At 40.2% G+C, this 21,540-nt stretch overlaps 3 protein-coding genes across 4 annotated transcripts in view; 2 read left to right on the top strand and 1 right to left on the bottom strand.

The window, feature by feature from the left end:
* Positions 1 to 3,193: 3,193 nt before the first annotated feature.
* supt4h1 (SPT4 homolog, DSIF elongation factor subunit) lies at positions 3,194 to 4,673 on the bottom strand. Its single transcript, XM_040150845.1, has 5 exons — positions 4,477 to 4,673; positions 3,937 to 4,043; positions 3,792 to 3,847; positions 3,604 to 3,657; positions 3,194 to 3,476 (listed from the first exon to the last, which is right to left on the bottom strand). The coding sequence occupies exons 1-5, from the start codon at positions 4,543 to 4,545 to the stop codon at positions 3,409 to 3,411; spliced, it is 354 nt and encodes a 117-aa protein (XP_040006779.1). The 5' UTR covers positions 4,546 to 4,673; the 3' UTR covers positions 3,194 to 3,408.
* Positions 4,674 to 6,475: 1,802 nt separating this feature from the next.
* On the top strand, positions 6,476 to 9,888 carry hsf5 (heat shock transcription factor family member 5). The gene is made up of 7 exons (XM_040151175.1): positions 6,476 to 6,550; positions 7,123 to 7,631; positions 7,908 to 8,231; positions 8,492 to 8,587; positions 8,725 to 9,101; positions 9,490 to 9,606; positions 9,743 to 9,888. Exons 2-6 carry the CDS (start codon positions 7,139 to 7,141, stop codon positions 9,568 to 9,570), a joined length of 1,371 nt encoding a protein of 456 aa, XP_040007109.1. The 5' UTR covers positions 6,476 to 6,550; positions 7,123 to 7,138; the 3' UTR covers positions 9,571 to 9,606; positions 9,743 to 9,888.
* Positions 9,889 to 12,432: 2,544 nt separating this feature from the next.
* LOC120802415 (E3 ubiquitin-protein ligase RNF43) overlaps positions 12,433 to 21,540 on the top strand; it is an 88,007-nt gene continuing 78,899 nt past the window's right edge. Inside the window, exon 1 of one of the 2 annotated variants that reach the window (XM_040150196.1) lies at positions 12,433 to 12,569. In XM_040150196.1, the coding sequence (XP_040006130.1) occupies positions 12,564 to 12,569 (6 nt within the window). In that variant the 5' untranslated portion in view covers positions 12,433 to 12,563. The remainder of the gene's footprint in view (positions 12,570 to 21,540) is intronic. The other variant, XM_040150197.1, reaches the window with a different exon arrangement.

The raw sequence follows: 21,540 nt of genomic DNA, 5'->3' as shown, positions 1-21,540 counted from the left end.
TCCCAGCATGCACTGGGCAGAAGATGGAGGAGTAACTCTGAAAGATTATCACTCCAGGACAAACAGCCTTTCAGTGTCTCTCGTCTACCTGAGCTGCATGTCCACTGTGTCACCCAAACACAATAGGAACTCAAATTCAATACAATGTATCCTCTTCCGACCCAAAACTTTATTTTACAGCGTTTCCAAACAAACTTATGAGGCACTTTACATGGTCAAACTGAGATTAGTTACGATACGATTTGTTGTTCGTGTGTACTGAGAACAAATCAAATGTGAAATGTGTCAAAAGTTGGGTGAGTATTACTATGAAAATGCAGTATTAATGTTAAAAAAATTATGAGTAACCGGGCTCATCACTAAACACAGTGTATTCACAATGGAAACACATACATTACGCATCAATGTCTGCCTAAACATGTCCATTGTGGTCATCGTGTCTTTTATATGGCAGCAGTCGGGAACAATGTAAGCATTACAAAGACCGTTCTAAGACACAGGAGATTTTAAAAAAAACAAAACCAAATGGGATGAGTGGAGGGATGGAGCTAAAAATAAAATAGTAGGACAAGGACATGTAAAAAAAATAAATAAAATGAAATGAAATAAAACAAGAGGAATCAAAACAAGGGCTCTATGAGGCTCTGTGAACTAACTCGAAGATTGTAACAGTGCCTAACCATGCTAATCTTGCTGTACAGCTAAATTAGTATTTCTCATGAACTGATAAATTATTGATGCTGTGTGTAATAATGCATTGGTATCCCGGGGCCACCACAGTGACCGCCGAGATTTGTAATTGTTTCAGAACCTTGTCAAATTTAGAGCACAACTTGGTTTGTTTTTTTCTTTTTAATCAGAGCTAGCTTCCTAAATTCTGCTCTGTCAGTTATCTGCACTGCCGTTTCACTGCTTACTCTAAATGAGCCTTATCGATCTGTGAGCAGCAGTGGAAAATAACTAACTGCATTTACTCAAGTTACAATTTTAAGGTACTTCTACTTTTCTATATTTTTACTCCACAATTTCAGAAGGAAATGTTGTCGTTTTTGCTCCACTGCCTTTATTTGATAGCTATAGTTACTAATTACTTCATATATATATATTTAAAATACATTTTAAATAGATTAAATAGATTTTAGTACACTTAGTACACTTTTGAATTCAGGACTTGTAGGGAAGTACATTTTACTATGTAGTAATGTTACCTCTGAATGCTTTCCTACACCACTGTCTTTTAGTACAGGTAACATTTTCATTGTTAAGTGCAAACTGAAAGGGATGAAGAGACAGAGAGAGTCCTCCCACGCTGTTGTAACCTGCTTCTAATGGAAACCACGCTACAGGCCTGCGAATGGGCCAAGACCAGTCTACATGAGCCACTCGTACACATCCTGCAGTACAAGACATCAGTACAGGCAGAGAATGCAGGCACAGCCTTGTATCTCTCTTGAGCTGCAGTTTGACAGACGAGTCAGTTCGAGTACATTTGCACGTTTCTTTGTAGAGGCATTAGATAAGAAATAATGATTCTATCGTCATTAAGAATAGATGCATAAAATTTCCTCCTGATATATTAAAATTATTCAACATAGATGTTACTTTCTTGTTCATGACAGTAAAAAAAACAAACCTTCCTGTATATAATATCCTAGATACATTTACCTCTTTATGCTGTTTTCACCTCATGTTATTTTAATGAATTCAAAATCCCTGCTTGCAATAAATAAAATAGATTTTTCTTTATTTTTTATTATAAGTGCCCAGTGAGTTGTGCCCTGGTAGTATGATAGAGGATCCTGAGATAGAGCCTCATTGCTTCACTGCTTCAGTGCTTCACTTCACTAAACCATAGCCTCAGATATTTCTTTTTTTTTTTTTAATCAAAGAGTGGTTTCACTAACCATGCCTTTGTAACCAAATATCAGCACCAGGTGCCTGTGCAATGAAATAGCAACCAATAAAATCTAAGAAGACTACATCAAGAGCTTACTGTGCCCATTTACAGAGATTTAAACAGTCCTCGTGTGCATGACCCCGGCCCATCAGGTTATAGTGAAATTACATAAGGCCCGCACCCTCTGGCAATAAAAATGTTCTTCCTAAACAGTAATATAAGCCAACAGTGGAGTGCGACGCCTGATACACACAGCGGTACAGGATGACACCCTCTAAGCCTGTTATTCCGTGCAGGCTACTGTACTATGAAACACCAGCCTCAGCAGTTACTGGAACTGAAAATAACTTTAAAATTTAAATGGAGATACTATTTCTGAGAGACAGTAGGTGAGAATGTATTTCTTGCACTGATAGTTTGGTTTATACTACCCCCTACTGGCAGTGTGCGCTTCTGCACGTAATTCTGGTACTCAGTAAAAATCTTGTGGCCTAAATAATAAAGTACAGGAGCAGTCACTGTTCAGAGTCCCTCCCCTCCCCTCCGGTGTTTCAAATCAGTCGCTAGTTTAGTAGTTAGAGACTGCAGTGATTTCACAGTGAATACATGGACTCGATGAACATCGGGACATTGAGTAAAGTCTATACAAAATTTCATGGAAATCCATCCAATAGGTGTTGAGATATTTCAGTCTGGACCGAAGCGGTGGACTGACCAATAGTACCATCCATAGAGCCCGCTGTTAGTGCGGCTAAAAAAAAAATAAATCATACATTTGTAGATGAAGCTAGGTCTGTTCTTTTACGTGACTTCACCTTTTTGCTTCTCAAGAGCAAAGCGTGGTGGTTAGTCAGTCGAAGGAACACCGAATGCTGTGTCATCCTCCAGTCAGTCTCACTGTGCTGAGCCTGTTACTCTTCCAGGCAAAAGGGGGAATTATCTCAATACGCCCGTTTGAGCAAATGAGTCACTGACTTGTGGGTCTCTATGGGTTTTGTGTTTGTTACAGTTCATTCAGGGAATCATAGTTGTTTTTCTATGAAAGTTTTCTGGGGAACTTACGCTGTACTGTATCAGCTTCAGCACTGTGACACCCTAGAACACATCTGACTTGTATACCGAATAGCAGTCTGCTTTGAGACTCACTGGGAGTGTTTGCTTAAAGTGAGAAGATGGAGAACTGTGCTCCGCCATTGTACATATTCCTGACCTTTAATAAGTAAATCTCACTGTGTTTACAGCTTAGAGATGCATAACAATCAAAAACAAACAGTGATATTCTGACAACTACTCACATTTCTTATAAAACAACTTTTTTTTTCTCAATTATTAAAAGAAATAAGAAATATCCACATTTTCTACCCTATAATCACCCGAGCTAATATTTCTAATCGCAACAAAAAACAGGAATTGAACAATCCCAGTGTGTAACTTCTTCCTGGGGTTGGTGCTGCAGTACGATACTGCTCTAGTGTGGCTAATCAGATGACATAAACTGGAAGCAGTCAGGTTTAGGTCTTCACCGCTGTATCTCTGGATTTGTAAATCACTCCTCTGCTTTTCAACTCTCTCACCACACCTTCAGACAAGGAGAAAAAGAAAAAGGGCTACGTAAACAGCAAGGAACTCCAATCAAGAAAACAGCCACACATGTACTTTCTACATGTGCCTAATTTGCTACATACTGAGGCAGTACAGTTAGGTACCTGGAGGTAGTCTGCCTGTCACTGAGACTGCATATACACCTGGTTTGAAGTTGCCTGTAGGATGGAGCACAAAATATACACAACTGTTATGACTCGCATAATACTACAAAGTGAAACTAACTTGAGACAATATTTCAAAACTTAGGAATTCAATTCATGCAGCTTTAAGTAGAGGCACACATCATTACCTATCCTCTGCCATTTAGCTACCCAGCTGTCCTCGGGACTCATCATGGCTATCACACTGTGAACATACAGACAGTAATGGTAAACATAATGGAAAAAAACTCAATGTGAGAGTGTTGGGATAATCGGTGCTACGTCCATGTTTACCCATCAAATGAGGAACTTGTGCATTCGTAAACCATCTCTCGGTTCCCCTTCATCTGGAGGTAGGACTCACAGTTGTCACAGCCGTCATATTCAAACTGGTCAATGGTCTAAACAAGACAAAGAGGAGATGAGTGAGTGGGTAATATGTTATGTGAACTCCGGACAAATGACGATAAACAAAATATGAAAAGTAAGAGACAAACTACTTCAGATACCAGCAGACCTGTGTCAACAGTCACTACCTAACCAAAGGTGGAGTAACTATGTATTTTAGTTTGTGTACTAGCTTAGTGCGTGTTTTGAGTTTAGCTACACAAACGTGGCTTGTTGCAAGACGAACACACTATGATCAAGTGCCTATCACATGAGGAGTTCCATCAGTCTCTCAGTGTTATTCAGTTAATAAAAGTCATCATGAATTCGTCACTTCAAACCTTCACTTCAGGCATGAGACAAAACAGGAGGAAAAAGCTGCGCAGAGAGCGGCTGGCTAGCTAGAGAAGCTAGCTCAATATTTCTTTCTCGCAGTTCTCAATTTACCTTCACCAGCGAGCAAAGAAGACACGCTCGCAGATGGCGCAGGTCTTTGGGGACAGTCTCCAATGCCATTATGTTAAGCTGCTAGAGTAAAAAAACACAGAAATACCAACCAACCAAACAGATCAGTGTTTTGAAAGTATTCCTGTCGCCGGGGAATTACGTCACGTGTGAGGACCTAGACGACAACTAGCACAGGGGTGTCGGTGTACTGCGCCTGTCTAAAAGTCAACATATAAAATAAAACGCGCAATTACAGGGATTATGCTTGAATTGTTTTGCATTGTTACACAATGTATATTTGTTCCACTTCGTTCAGAAAAATTGTCCTGAATATACTGAGAAGCAATTTTATTAATGTATTTGAAACATCTCCATACCAGTGAATACCTTTCAATAATACTAAAACATTAAATGACACCCACTGCTGATTTCTGTACAAAAAAAGAGAGATAAAAGTTTCCCTCTGAATCAGACATTCCTTACTAATCCTACTTTTACTAAAATTTAATTTTAATTATTACTACACCACTACCTGTTGATTTTGAACACATTCCCGAGTTTGGCTGTGTAGCTTTATGCATTTTCAATGAACTGTTCTTATGTTGTCTGTTTTCTTGTTTTATTTTTGCTTTTTTAAATCTTATTCTTAATATAATTATTATATAACTGTATTGTTATATCACTTATCACTGTAATCAAAGTCACTATATTACATACAAAGCATGTTTAAATACTATTTATATTAAATCAGCATTCATTTAAATAGCTCTGGCATTGTTGTAAGCCACATTTGAAATTTCAACTGTTAAAAAATACACAATTGGCTAAGATTCACAGCTTGGGAGACCATTTATGAGTAAGAGGGTGAAGAGAAATGACCAAATCATAAAGTTGCTGTAAATTCATGCTGCTCTATGTTCATTCACTTCGTTCATGGTTTTATTTATGTTGCTATTTGTTGTAATTCTGCGTTTTTATACAACTCAGCAATGTTATCCAAATACTTTTTAAATGAAATTATGTTCAATTTACTGTTACTTAAGTACATTCTGACTGCAGTAATTGTATTTCTCTTGAGTTCACTTTCAGCTAAAACAGTTGTCCGTGGCCACCTGTCACTTTTTGCATATGTAATTTCTAACTTCTCTGCTATGGCGAGTAAAAATCTCTGCAGTGAAAAAGACAGCACAGAACTGAGGCTGATATGGTGTATGATGAGGATAACAATGGTGGACTTAATGAGTATCTACAACAGTAAGACTGGAGACTAACGCTGAAGGTGAATGTTGAAATCTGGTTGTGGATATTAGCTGCACCCTCATCGGGTAATGGACCTGTCCTCACTATCTATCTATCTATCTATCTATCTATCTATCTATCTATCTATCTGTCTGTCTGTCTATCTATCTATCGATCTATCTATTTCAGCAACAGGCTTTGAAGAGAGGTTTTTCATACCTCTACATGGCTCCCTTATTTTATAAACTCGAGATATTTCAACTTTTAATTGCGGCTAATATCTCCAATTGGTGGAAATTTACTCAGGTACTTGTACCATGGTTAAGAATTTTAATTCTATGTTGTTTTATACCTATACTCCCCTACATTTCAGAATGAAATAACATGCTTTTTATTGGACTGTTTGTACGAGAGCTATTGTTACTATTTACAGATGAAAACATTTAATACAAACACGTTCCTTACAAAATATGGTGTTATCATATTCATCAGCATCGGATAATTAAATAAAGCCCATAATTTAATGTATCACAATCTAAACCTATGAAAGTAAGGAGCACTTTTAAAGTTACTTTGCTGCTAATGCTTGAAGTAACATTTTGAATACAAGACTTCAACTTGTCATGGAGTATGTTTTAAGTTGTTGCATTGTTGAACGTGAATACCCTTTTCCACCGTGGATCTGTCCAAATCAAATGAAGGAACAGCTCGTAAACCGACGGACGCTGTGGAATCCTGGCGGTTGGCCGCAGTAGTTTGGACCGGACAGTTTCAACGGTCCGGGAACTCCCAACCGTTCTGAGAGAACAGAACAGGGTCATCTGTGGCGATCCAGGTACGGTTATCGTGGTATTTCTTTCTTTTTTTTTCGTGTAAGATGACCCCAAAATTACTCGGCAATGTCGAAAGAATTTACTGCAACATTAACTACCAATGCTGTGCTAAAATAATTCGAGATGCAGCGTCGGTCGTTGGGGAGCTAACGTTAGCTTGTTGGTAGCTAGTGCTAGCTGAGTAAGGCCAACATTAAAAGTTAGCATTTTGTATGCATAGTGACTTTGAGCACAGCTAGAAATTTATAGCTTTTTTTTTAAAGTTAACCCTGCCAAAAATGTTAAAAGTTTTAAGAATGGAGCTTGGTTAACTTCGTGAGGGTTTTCAATTTCAAATTCAAATTTTTCAAATCTTCAATAAATTGAGACTATATATTTTTTTTTAACCACTCCTAGTTAAAATTATGAAAGTGTGCCATCTTAGCTCGGTTAAACTACTTCATAGGTAACTATATAACTGGTAGTAAATGTGTTATGGTGGATTATTAACTAGCTAACTACCTAACTGCTGACAGTTGGCCCGATATCCAGATGAGTTTAAGCCCGTGTTCACTAGCATTACCTCCGTTTCCAGTTCTACAGACAAAAGCATGGATGTTGGCGAAAGTTCCCTCCCAGACACTATCAATCCGAACAATTTCCCTGCCAAACTGTGGCGTTTGGTGAACAACCCGGCCAACAAAGCCATCTGCTGGGACAGCCTAGGCGAGGTCGTCATCATTGATCAAAAGCTCTTCGAGAGGCAGATCCTGTCTCCCACCAGCACCCCCTCGGACAGCGCCGATGCCTTCAAAACGACCAACTTCTCGAGCTTTGTCCGCCAGCTCAACCTGTATGGCTTCAGGAAAGCCGACGCAGCTATTAAGGACAGCCATCATCACACCAGGGACAGCGGGACTTGTCATCATTTTTACAACCCAAACTTCAAGCGAAACCACCCTGAACTTGTCGTGAGTCTGAGGAGACTCACTGTCGACAACAAGGCCAAGCTACAAGCTGGTCTGAACGTGAATTGTCGGCCTCCGAGTCGATACCAGAGACACAGCGGGGGTGATGATGGCAGAGACAAAGAAGTGAAAAGAGGCAAGTGCCACTGCATGACTTCTCATGGCTGCTGGGAAGAAGTGGTAGAGTGAATAATACTGTAAAATTAAACTATTTCTTAAGCCTGTCAATGACTGAAAAGGACTTGCAAACCCCACTTTGAAAACTACTAAAAATTCGAATCCTGTATCAATTTTCATCTGAACCAAGCATCAATTAGCAATTTTAATTCCACAATCCAGTGTTTTAAATTTCAATACTCACTGTCTATAATCTTGCTATCATGCGTTCCCTTTTCCTTTGCTTTTTCTGCAGGAAGTTCACTACTTAGCCCCACACATCAGGAGTCAACTCATCCTTACTATCCACATAAAGCTCAGGCCACGACAGCACACAATGGAACCCCAGTCCCACCACGATATCTGAGAAGGGGTCCTGATGCAGCTCTTTCTCCTTCTGTCTTTGCTACAGACAAAGGGATACCAGTATCTTTAAGCCACCACTACACTGGTATAGCCTCAAGCTTCAATGCTGTGCACATTCAGCAGGGTTTACTGGCCCGTGCAAACCATGGAAATCCAAATGTCAGCACTTTTAATTCTCGTAATGCACAGTCTCAGCCTGGCTACTATTCCCCAGGTGAGCATGACATCAGTTAACCTGTTATGAACACTTTTTTACATCACTTAAATTGTACATGACTAGAAAGAGATACTTTAGCTAAAATGTCCTGATAATGTACTAAAATGTATTAGCAAGGATCTGTATGTTGAATAAATGTTAATTTTTAAGTATGAATGCAAAAAAAAAAAAATGTAGGATTCAACTCTGGTAAGGGCCTAAGCCAAAACTCTACATTTTATGATGTAAAATATTCTTCATTGTTCTTCTTCTTGAAGTTTGCCAGTGCTACCATCCAAACCTTGTGGCATCACATATGACAGGTAGTGGGCTTCAGACAGGGCCGTTCTCCCCCCATAGTTATTACCAGGCAGGTGAATTGGAGTGTATTCACTCTGTCATGTAATCAGTTAGTCTACTCACAACAAATCTATGATCGATCAAGAAAGATGAGTATTTTTAGCATGTACTGTGTCTAAATCATATATTTTTATTTCACTGTTTTAGGCAGGATATCCTCTGAGTGTGTTGTGTCATGGGGACCACAGCGAAGACTTAAAGAATAAGGAAAAACAGGAGGTGAAAAAATGTGACATGAACTTGGACACAATTTTCCAGATTGCTGATGAAGTGATGCAAACTCCACCCAATAACTGCCTTGTTAAGGTTGTGACGCCAGAGAAGCCAGGCCCTGTGTTGGAGTTGTCCTCCAACACCTGTCACACCATGCTGTGTGACAACCCTGCCAGTATCATGAAAGCTAACCTTTTATGTGCTGGACCCACCATAATGGCTGTGTCAGGCAATGTTGAGCTAGTCACATATGGACAGCAGGAGGAATCTGTGGTTTCAGTGCCTGAGCAAATGCCTGAAGATGCCATATTTGAGGTAAGTCTCAAAGTTAAATGTCTTCAGGAAATCTACAACTGCAATACAAATGTACATACCCTATAAAATATAAAAAAACATCATTGATGAACATTTCTATTTGCAAACTGCTAGACAGACGTCACCCAGTCTTTCCTGGCAGTTTCTTGCCTTTAAAAAAGATCAAGTTAAATGTCTTCAGGAAATCTACAACGTTATCTTTTTTTAAAGGCTAGAAACTGCCTGGAAAGACTGGGTGACGTCTGTCTAGCAGTTTGCAAATAGAAATGTTCATCAATGATGTGTATTTTTATATCTTATAGGGTATGTGCATTTATTAGAGAATGTGTAACAGCTTAGTAGAAGACCTGTGCATTATTTTCTGTGTTTTACTCTGTGCCCTGGTAAGGTTACCAGTGATGATGCAAAGGACACTGAGATCATAACGGTCAAGATCAACGACACTAACTTTGATCCCAGTCAGGCTTAAACCGGCAGCTGCATTGGAAGTCAACCAAATCTTTAGGTAAGAAATTGCTGAACATTAAGGCAGCACATTCAGAGTAGAACTAGTGGAAGGAAAGAATTTAAAAATCGAATGTATGTTTGCAAGTCATCACTGCAACAAGTTTACTGACAGTTGGTTATATTTCTCATTTTAGATCTCAACATGTTGATGTGATTGGCATGTGACAGGGTGTCCTGAGGATGTGATGTGTAATAGTGAAGTTTTCACTATTACCAGACTTCAATCTCTACTTTAATAATTATTTGTTGTGAAAAGGTTTGTTGCATTTGTGTGCTCTAATTTAAAACATTTTGAAAAAGTAGTTAAATGTTGTATATTTTATTGTTAGTGACTTTGGATGATACATTAATTTGAGTCATATTTTTTATTTCTCTAAGAATTAGAATTACTTGTACCATGGTACATTTTTAAAAATTTTAAGACAAGATTTTACCTACATTTACCCACATTTTTACACAGTATTATCTAAAATGTTTAACCAACTTGTGATTTTCTTAAAGAATTGTAATTTAAAGTATGATTTATACATATTTGCAGCGGGAAGTCTACCGAAACTCAACCTCTGCTCATTTTAATATGCACATTTTTGACTTACATTTTTATAACATAAGTGCTGTAATGGGGGAGAAAATGGGAGAGAGAATTAAATAATTTTATGAAAACATTATTTAATATTCTAGTGATTGTTTGCTTTGTGGTAATGACCAAATGGTGGTGGTATTTTCCCCACCTTTTTTATTATTCACTGGATCTCTTAAAAGGTGCACTGTTTTTAAACATGTAATTGACGTATTTTAAAGGTACATGTGTAAAAGTATCGTTATTAAAATGCAAAACAGTTTCGACAACACAGCTGGATGGTTTATTTATGTGTACTTCATGTCTTGGCACTGCAGCCGGGCACAGAAGGTGTCTGTGGTTGTGTAGGATTTTGTACACTAGAGGGAGCCACTCACTCGTTTTTCATCAGCGCTGCTGCTGTGTGGCTGCTCCTCCCTCAGCATCTAATGCTGCCTTCAGGTGCTATTCAGAAGCTCCTTTTAATTTATTTCTTTAGCTTTTTCCCCTGCTGTAAGATTTACTTGTTTTTTGATGTAAAAATCGAAGCATGTAAAAAGTAAATTTGACTGAAAATAGAAAGAATGAATGCGAGCTGTAACTGCTACCTTGCATTTCCAATAGTAGCATTATAGCAATAACATTAACACCTGTAACACAATTATTTTACAATGCTTCTCGTTCGACTTAACGAGACAGTTGGCAAAAATGACCCCTTCCCAAACACATAAGTACTTTTTTTCCGTCATTTGGGTGCAGATTTAATAAAAGCCCAATCTCCGACAGCACGCGAAGGCAGCAGGACAGTAAGCAGGTAGAGACTGTCAATGAGATCCCAGGGGAGCGAGAGAGAGTCCGGGAGGTAGACTTTTGGGACGGTGTCATAACTGTATGTACACTCTGTCTTTCCCCTTAACAAATTTAAATTGGGAATCACGAGGAGTTTGGAGCACTTTTATTCCGTACTTTTTGTAGTGTTTCTTCTCCGTTCTCGTTGATGATTTTGATAAAAGATTCATTTTCCCCTCGGTGTTCTCAGGAGGATCGTATCTAATTTCTCACAATGCAGCGGAGGCACTGAAGTCAGGAATGCCTTTTTTCCCCCCCTCGTTTCTTTCTTTTTCTTTTCCCTTTTTAAGCAGTGAATAGGTATAAATGAGTGCCGACTGTAGCAAATAGGTTGATGGGTCTGTTACAGAAGTCGCTTTGGTTTTCGGACCTTGGTATAATTACCAAGTTAGACGTGAAGCGAGGCAACGGTGCATTTTTTGGGGTTAATAATAAGAGAACGGTGTGCAGAATTTAACGACTTCTTCGAGGATTATTTTTCGCAACTTCTTGGTTGTCGAAAAAAACAAAACAAAAAAAAAACCCAACCAACTTTGGGGCACTGCATTATCTGTCAGCATGCCTTATGAGTTTCCGGCGGCAACCTGTAACCCAGCCTTTGAAGTTCAAGTCGTCCCTCTCCAGCGTTTTCGGTGGATTTATCCAGAGAATGTGGCGCCCACGCGACTCGCCGCCTTCTGACGCTGTTTTGTCAACTCGCGTTCGGTCGCAAAATGTGATTGTAAGGCACAGGGACTGGTGTACACTGTAATAAGAATAAGAATAATAGAAGTTCGGAGACGAATGAGGATCGATACGCTGGTGCCAGGACCTGCCCTTCTGGGAGAGGATACAACAGTTCAACTATAAGGCAAACACGTTACAAATGAGGACATTGGTTGTCTGTATCACGAAGACCGGGGTGTTGGAAACCAATGCACACTTCAACGCAACGTGTGTTCATGGTGCATTTGTACACGCAGTGTTTCGCCACCCACATAAATGACACTGGATAAAAGTTCCCTATAGCGTGTTTTTATCTAGGAAAGATATCAGTTTTCTCTGCCGAAGGGGTGGGCTCCATGTGGGCACTGGGTGATACGCATTTCTATAACGTGTAGAGTTTGAATATTAACTCTGGTGCTGAATGGAAGTTTGAGTTATAAGTTTGAATAATGCTGGCCATCCTCCAGCTTTAAAAAAAAAAAAATTGGATGGTATTCATTTCGCAGTAGTCGCCGAGGCAGAAAGAAGAAGTTGGACGTATATTAATATTTCCTTGTTTATCCGCGGTGCTTGCCTGCTTTGAAGTCCACCATGTGCGGCCGGGCACCGCCGCTACAGCCGAGGCCATGACCGTCCCCCTGCGGCGCCTGGCCGGGCTCTGGCCGTGGCTGCTCATGGCGGCCCTGCAGGTGGTGCTGGGCCAGCCGGGCCTGGAGTCCGAGCGGCCGGCCCTCCGAGCGGTCATCAAGGTGACACTGCTGAAGAACGAGCCTTCGGGGAAGCCTATCACCCTGGAAGGGGTGTTCGTGGGAGGAAGTGCCGGCTACGCGGAGGGAAAACTGATGCAGGTAAGGTGAAATAAATAAGTCTCTGCCCTGACCACGCCAGGGCTTCCCATTCTCACTTTTCATGTACCCCGAAACGACTAAAGAAAGGGAATTCCCTCGGGTTTTCAGTGGGCAGGGTTGCAGGGGTGGGCATCTGTTGTCAAGAGTTGTACAGCTGTTCCACGCCGCCAAAAGTGTCTACAAGCGCCCCTGTGAAGTGAATAGCGGTTATAAAGCTGTTACGGACTCAAAGCCTTGCTCATAGAGGCTTAAGCAGTGTGGGAATATTTGGTCTTTGACCAATGTATTGTATTTGAAGAACCGTCTTAACCACTTGGCATCCCGAGGGCCTTGATATACATTTAGATTGGCCCCATTGCTCTGATAACCATATTGTCCCAGGGGACCCTCCCATTGACAATTTCATTGTAGAGGATGTTTTACTGTTCTTCTATCGGTGCAAATGGACGGATAATTGAGAGACTCAGATTTTAGATCAGGATTACTAAACATAGGTGTTTTCCCATAGTAGGATATTGAAAAGATATCGATGAAGTTCATTTGCATTATGCCTTTGGACCCCCTCTAGAGATCCAGTGCACTAATCTCTACCTCCATTACTGTTGGACTATGTCAACTGGAGAGAAATAATTCATCGTCAAAAGCCCATAGATTTACAGGGGCTCCATGTAAAAAGCTTTAATTTGACAATTAGTTTTCAGAACACACTGTCCTGTCTTTCAGTGCATCAATCCCTCTGTGGAGTGACTGTTGGACCCACATGTTTCCCTAACCTTAAAAACAGTTTACACAGTATCCACCGTCTGAGAAACCAAATAATGTTAACACCTGTACTTGTTGCTTTATGCCATCAAAATATTGTAGTGACCAAGGGTGACAGCACGCTGTATGTTTCCAAGAGCTGCTCACAACACTACCCTTTCCACTCAGCACTCAGCATGTGGTGACAGAATATCTAAATTCCTTTAACAATAGTGATGACATACAGGTGTTATTGAGGTTAGTCTGTTTTCAGTCTATTTTTACTTCCCTGACAAACATGGGTTTGGTTAAGGTTGCCAACTTTTGTAGGTGTATCTTTTCTAAGGTTACAGCTTTGTTTTGCAGTAACTCTTTATGGCATCTAAAGTTCTTCCAATATTTTTAATATCAAGGTGTGGTCAAAGACTGCTAGACAACATAGCAAATCATGTTTAGACCCATGCAAACCTATCGTTTGGGCAAAAGAGTTTTTGGGGTTTTTTTTTTTTTTTTTTTTTACCATTTAGAAAACAGCATGTCATTACCGTGCAAATGTGAAGTATGTAGTCTATTCAGTGTGCATATTTAGGATTCAGGAGTGGATTAAGGTTCCCAGGCCATAAAGCTTGGTTGAGTCCATTTATTTGCCGTTTCCAAAGAAACAGGACGACAGATATGAGGTACTGTAGGATCTTGTCTCTATTCACACACCAGGTGTGGGAGGTTTTGTGAATGGCAAGCCAGATGCTGCAGTTTGCCATAATTGATAAGGATTTGCATGGCTTCTCCACGGAGAAAGCCCAGTATTAGGGGCGGTGAAAAGCCATTGCTGTTTTCCTCTCCAGTTAAAACAATTTGACTTTAATGTTTCTGTGTGGGATGTTGGCAACATGTTATAGAGGCAAAACACAGTGCAGCTGAGATCAAAGACACTTCCCCCTTCAGGGATTTCCAGGTTTGTTTAATTTTTTCCCGTAAAACCTTGCACAGTTTTTGTAAAGATATGTAGGACCAAATATAAATGTTCTTTCACTGCAAAAAAGATATTACCCCCCTGTCACCAGGTCTCAGCAAAGAACTTCAGCAACATTCTGTACATACTAAGGTACAGTGCATATTAAGCTGGCACATGGGTGACAGGGCTCGATCAAGATTGTAGAAGTGATATCTGCCCGTATTTCCCTAAAGGTGTGAAGGAAAGTGCACCAGTACCATAGTCAACTAATACTTTTATCTCTGCCACAGTCAGAATGGCGACAGTCTAATCCTCTGCTGATAAGATCCCTGTTTTTTCTTTCTTTTTGCAAGCTAAAAAGTCAGTAGAGTTGGTTTTGTCTGCTCCACTGTTTTCTTGTTTACCTAAGTCAGACTATTGATTGTGGTTCTGTCCAAGGCTAAGAAGGTATGGTTTTGTCAAACTCTCTCTTCCAAGGCTGTTCCCACAGTGCACAGAGGTGGTGTTGTGCTGCAGGATGCTCTTTGTGGCAGCTTAGGCCTGTTCCAACAGGTCCTGATTGCCTCCACAGACTGCTTTACAGTTCCCACTTTATGTTCTTGTCTTCCAGTGAATGAGGGGGACGAAGGCTGGGAAGGAGGTTGAGTTCCATAGATAGATTCTCTACCTCACAATGTCCTCTTTTTATCACAGATTATGATCTCTCCTCCATGATACAACTGTCCAGCCTAGTAATGTATTATCATGACCATGAAACCAAATTGGTAGATGTCCTCTATGAGAATAAATACCTGTCTGTTAGTTCAGCAAGTGTACTGTAGGAGTTGCAGAAGTTACCCCAGACTTTCCTCTGGACCACACTGAAGCACGGCAGCCAGGTTTCATAAGCTACAGTTATTTGTCACCCCTCTGAGTCATGGTATTGCCCCTCCTTTAGAATTGTTTCATTTTAGAGGTTGATATTTAGGAAATCAAAGTACAACATTAGAAGCTAAATGTAATTTTTATTTGAAAACCACAGGAATTTTGTACCAAATTGTATGATGTTGAAAAACATCCACCTTTACTGTGCTGGTAAAACAGTACAGATACAATTGGCAATATTAAATTTTGTAAAGGTAGAGCAGGAGTTATATATTTTGTATACCCCTAGATCCTGCTTTGATCATGTTTGCTAATGCATGTAAGGAACAAACTATAAGTACAGGGTGTAGAAAAAGTTCCCATTCTTTGTCAGTGTACTCAAGTCATGAGACTTTGCTTTGGTGCGTATCTCTCTCTGAACACATTCATTGGAAGACCGGCTGGGGTCTGGCCAGCACTATTTGGACAAATACAAGTACAGAGGAATTTTGACTCTCTCCCCCTTCCAGAATTAACCTTGCACAGGGACCCTAGGAGGAGTGCAAAGGCTTATAGGATAACTTTAAACTTGAAAGGATTGTCAACTGTTCTGTGGGCTCTGTTTAGAGAAGGAGTTGGAGTTTTTTTTTTTCCAACAGGCATTGTGCCCAATTAAAGGACATCATAAAAGCTCCACCTATTTTCGTTTAAAGCCACCTCGACTTTCTTTTCTTCCTCACGCAGTATATTTGGGATTTTGTACTTTGTAATGTTGAATTGACCTTTGAGAGCTGCCATAAATAGATCAGTTAAAATAAAGGAAGGTCAGGCACCAGTTAACTCTGCACAACTCTTAACTCTTCACATTCTTTCGTCTCACTTCTCAGTGTGCCACAAGGTACTGGATGCCTCCCTCGCCTGTCCGAGGACGCTATCTACACGTTTCCCCCGGCTGGCCCTCAGCAGGGCCGTTTGGGAACTAGGGATGGGAGGGTGGAGGGCGCGCTGAGGGAGAACATCAAAGCGAGTCCAGTTCCGAACGTGAGCTGGGATGATTAAAAACCGAGACTGTTTACACTGCACTTCCCATATGGGCCCTCTCCTCCCCCTCCCTCTAGATTTCTTGTCCATACTTCCCATCTCCGTGGATGAGATAACATCCTGTCCAGGGCTCCTCGGGGCTCCTCACTACTTTACATTGCTGGGGTTGCTCCTGTGCATAGTTTGTACATATGACATGTATATTTTGAATGTTTTCCTGAAATGTGTGAAGGAGCCTGGACCTTTTTTGTTTCATATCAACTCTCTGAACTCTTTTTTGTGTGAGCACTCCTTGATTGGATAGCTGAAAATTCAGTGTAACCTAAAAATAATGAAAATCTTCTGCAAATTTCCAGGTTGCTTGGGGGTACTTTATGTTCTTTGAAAATAAGTGTGACTCCTAATCCATTGAGGTTTTTGAGGATTTTATATGCAGTACGTATGTATGGGGATGTGGATGAATTGCAATGTTGAAAGGAACATCCTGTAAAAAAAAAAAAAAGGCTGAATACCGGATTAGTATTAATGTCAAGTGCTAAATTTTCACATCAAACTTTGTGCTTTGTTGGCACTTTTATTTTATCCAGTTATTTGCTTGCTAATGAATCTGGAACATGTTCCAAGTAATAAACCCCCACATTTGGCAAACAGATTCACTCACTGAGGTCTGATTCTTATGTCTTCTTACAATACAGTAACAATGAGAGTAGCAGTAGACTGGAAGGAGGCTACTCTGAATTTGGCTGCAATTCTCAGTTTACATTCTCAATAATCATGTCTAGTATGCAAAGCTCCGCCATGCCCAATGGTATGGACACTGTTTGAGACCTCAGCATACACAGGAGTAGAATCACGTCCCCATCCATCCGTTCTAGCTCTCAATGACACTGGCATTTACATACAGGAATAAATTAAATCAATATAAGCTCACAATTTCCGCTTGCTTTGTCACAGTGCCTGTTAAAAAGAACCCAGACTTTTCTGGAATGAAGTGCTGGTTATGTAGAAAGGGAGGACATTCAGAGTCAGTCATCAATTTTAAGCATACAACAGAAGAAATATGCTCAGCGATGTTGATATAGAGATTATTCACATTTCTGTGTGGCCAGTTCACACAGATGTGCTGTCAAGACGTGTTTGTCTTTTTTATTTCCATATGGTCATCAGCTCAGCCTGTCTGCTACTGCTTTTCTGTCAGCTCCTTCCTCTAGTGATGTGAGAATACAATTCTATGTTGCCTCTGGCTTTTGCCTCGTAAAGACCCCCATGTGTGTCCAAGCTATCATACGAGCTCTGGACTAATGGTTTCTCCTGAGCAGGGATCTGACAAAGCTGCAGTCTGCAGCACAGGAAGCAGGGGTTAGTGCTGTCCTGCCCACCCTCTTCCACAAGAGATGGCTGTTGAGATGTTTCTTAACATCTCAACAGCACTGGGAAGACGGGAGAGGCAGGTAAGGGAAACATGGCAAGACTCTTAATCCTGCCGGCCGCCTTCTTTTTAAGTCATTAAACCAGGTCTGGAATTCTTGAATGTTATACAACACATTCTTGTCTACTTTTCATAGCTCTCCCCATGCAAATAACCAGGGAAGGTCTCTGCTACTTCAGTATACATTGACACTATTATTGTTTCGCTCATCCACTCACTCCCTCATACATTTTTGCAAAAGAGTCACATACTTAATTCCATGTTCTTGGTAGGACACCCATGTAGAGCATGCAAACACACACACATGTTAAGTACACACATGCAAACAGTGCAGTATGGTAAAGGCATTACTACTAGATTTATCCTTGAACCGGCCCACAGACAGGGTGAATTGGAGAGGGAAGAAGAGGAAAATGGGAACATCAGAGCAGAAACAAACAGCATTACAAAGTTTCACATTAAAGTGAGGGCTTGTCCTACTACAGCACTGTTTGTGTGTGTGTGTATGTGTGTGCGTGCGTGCGCGGGGGCCTGTGTGTGTGTGTGTGCGTGCTTTCCCCTTTCACACACTTCATTGGTCTTAGATGAGTGGTGGAAAAAACTTGCATACACACATAAACACGCACTTAAATTAAATGTTAACGATACAGGCTTTGTCTCACTCTTCTTATTGAGGGCTTTTATTGTCTGTCCCTCTGAGAAACCACCAGAGCACTGAATGAGTAGCAATGTACGCAGGTCTTTTAAGTTGTGCCGTTATGTAGCCACTCATCCGTTACAACGGAGAGGAATCAGTCATCGCTGGCTATAAAGCACATGTGCAAGCTCACACATACACTCACATACCTATATTTTCCTTTGGTGGCACTTGACATAAGGCCAGTCAAGGCCAGGGTGTGTTGTGGTTCAGTGGAATTCAATGATGTAAAATTTCTGGTGATAAACAGTTGAGAGTACCTTGGCATTTTTGCATTCCCAGGGAGATGGGTATCTTGTGCGACCTTTTCTGAATTTGTCCTGACAGTGCAGGTCAAGTGAAGCACCTGTCTCTTTCCAGTTGAAACCGATCCACTGGGAGCACATAGGAAAGCCTGCTGATCCATAGCGGATGCGGACGCCAAGCTATCCCATCTCTGGGGATCAAGGCCACATTTATAGAGATTTACCATGTTGCAACAGATGACAATTGAACCATATGGCAAGAGAGTAAGTCACCGACATATCATATACTGTATAGTACGTTAGAAATCTGAATAGATACTGGTTAAATAATCGATCCTGCCTTCTTTTTCAGGCTTTTCAGAAAAAGTTAGCAAACGTAAACACATCAAAATTAGACAACCACTCCAAGCTTTAGCCACGCTAGCAGCTTGGCCTTCAGAATGGCAATATTGGTTCGTCCGACACTTTGGTCTAGACTAAAATATGTCAACAGCTATGAGATGGCTTGCCATGATATTTGGTACAGATATCTGTGGGGCCCAGAGGATGAATCCCATTGACTTTGGTGATCCCCTGACTTTTTATCTATCAGCAGATCAAAATGTTCACTTGTCCTGTGAAATATCTAATCCAATCTATGGATTGGCACAAACTTTGTTACAGACACTGACGCTTCCCAGACTATGTATCCTAATGACTTTGGGAATCCTCTCACTTTTTTTTTTGAGTTAAATGTCTTCACAGCTATTGGGCGGATCGCCATGAAGTGTGGTACAAACATTCATGTTCCTCTCAGGATGAACTGTAGGAACCTTTGTGATCTTTTCATCTAGCACCATCATCACTTAGAAATTTTTATTTGTTTCATACTTTGGTTAATGATTCAATACCTGCAAAACTGATGACATTCTCATCAGCCTTAGGTGTACTTTGTATTTAGTGCTAATTGGCAAATGTTAGCATGCTAAGATACAAAACTTAGATGATAAACATTATACCTGCTAAGTATCAGCATGTTAGCTGTGTCATTGTGAACATGTTAGCATGCTGATTGTAGTACAGCCTCACACAGTACAGCCGTCTACAGCAAAGCTTCTAGCATGGCTGTAGGCTCTTGGTCTTGTTGATAATCTCTACACCAGAATTCTTTGTGTTTTCTCTTACAGTTTCATGGAAATTTCAGATTTGATTTGATTGAGTCATCATACTATGTACAATACAAAAGAGAATGGGACTCTATTTCTTTTTCTCCCAAATCACACAGCTCACACAATCTGTTTTCCTTAAACCTGCCAACCTCAACGGCCAGAGGAAGAACAGCAGTTCTCGACGGTTCCACTAAATATCTTTGGCTTCTAGATAGACGAGATTTAACATGATTCATAGTGAAACTTTTGTTTTAAAAGCATGTATGTCCCTAATTTTGGTTTTGACAAAATATTTTATAACCATTTTTCTTCAGAGTTGCATAAATGCTTACCTTTATTGGCGTTAACATTACAACACAAATTATTCCTTTAGATAATATATTAGCCTTTTAGAGATTGAGTACATGTAGTTTGAAAATTGATTTGGCTCTACTGTTTGTAATAATTTGGGATCTCATTGTGCTTGCTGTCTTATCATTTGACAGTTAATAGAAAGTTCTGTTCATTTCAGCCAAATGTCTTCATAAGCCATTTTGTAATCAACGTATTTTTATGCACATTTTGAAGTATAACATTAGAAAAGGTTGATGGAAACGGTGTAAATTCCAAAACAAAAAAAAACTTCCTCAAATGCACAACAAAAGTTTTATGCTTGCTTGAGGTAGGTTTTGCCTTTGCCCTGGGAGATGGAAACACCTTTTACGAATAAGTTCTGACTTAGTGAACATTTAACTTACATGACTCATCAACTGTTTCCACTTCTAGAGAATAAGAAAAAGAACAAGAAGCTGTTACTGGCATCTTCCAGTCTCCGGACAGCATGAAACATGGCAAATGCCAACAGTGAAAGATTAATTACAACTTGCCCAATTGAAAAAAACATTCCTGAAGCCCACTCCATTTTTCTCTCGTAAAAAATGCATGTTTTTTGTTTCTTCTTCTTCTTCTTCTTTTTCAAGGTTTTTTGGTGTTTGGCAAACAACTTGTTTTGTTTCTGGTTCGTGACCTCTACTTCTTCTTCTCTGTTTATCACAGCCATGCATAACGTAGCCTACTAGCCACCTTCTGACAAAACCACGCAGCCTAGTTTATTCACTCCAAACCAGTTGATGGAAACGCATCTAATTCACATTCTCTTTTTTCTTTCTTTTCTTTTTAGCAACATTTCAGAAGTTCGCCTCAAATTCATTTGACAGTTATATGGAAACATAACTATAGATAATTTAAGTGTTGACTTTATCATGCAGTCAGTCACTATAAACCTCTGCTCTGCCTGTGGTGGCAAGAGCTCCCTCTAACATTAAAGGCTCAGATGCTTCTCTGCAGCTTCTCAATTCTCTGCTTCGCGCTCCTCTTTCTCTCAGGACCGCAGCTTCAAATTCCTCCTCCTCACCTCCTCTCCTCTAACAGGCCCTCTCTTGTTTCTTGATAGCTCTTTAAAATTGTTGTAATTCATTGCATGTGCTTTAGCTTCAAGGACAAAAATGGCTACATGTACTTAAAAGGCAGGAAGCGCTTAGTTTGCTGAGAGGTTGGAGGAAAAGAGTCATCACCATACCACAGATAAATGCTCTCTGACAAACTCCCTCCCTCTCTCTGGCTCCCTGTGGCTCCCTGTGGCTCCCTGTGGCTCGTTCAGTCACTCTCAAAGACAATTTTTTTTTTTTTTTTTTTTGTATGGCTTTGTGCTTGCTGCTTTGGCAAATGTAGCAATAGCACCTCCCAGCAATGTCATTTCTATTTATAAATGGCCATGAGTTGTTTTGTTCCTGATTGTCCAGTTGAAAACTTTTTGTACTACATGTTTATGATGGTTACATTTGCAGCAGAGCTGCATGGTGATATTGTTAAAAAGCACAATTTGAAGTGAGC

This window comes from Xiphias gladius, chromosome 17, assembly GCF_016859285.1.
Source record: "Xiphias gladius isolate SHS-SW01 ecotype Sanya breed wild chromosome 17, ASM1685928v1, whole genome shotgun sequence".
NCBI classification, from domain to species: Eukaryota; Metazoa; Chordata; class Actinopteri; order Istiophoriformes; family Xiphiidae; genus Xiphias; species Xiphias gladius.
The sequence above is the reverse complement of the archived record's forward strand: the minus strand, read 5'-3'. Positions and strand labels throughout refer to the sequence as shown.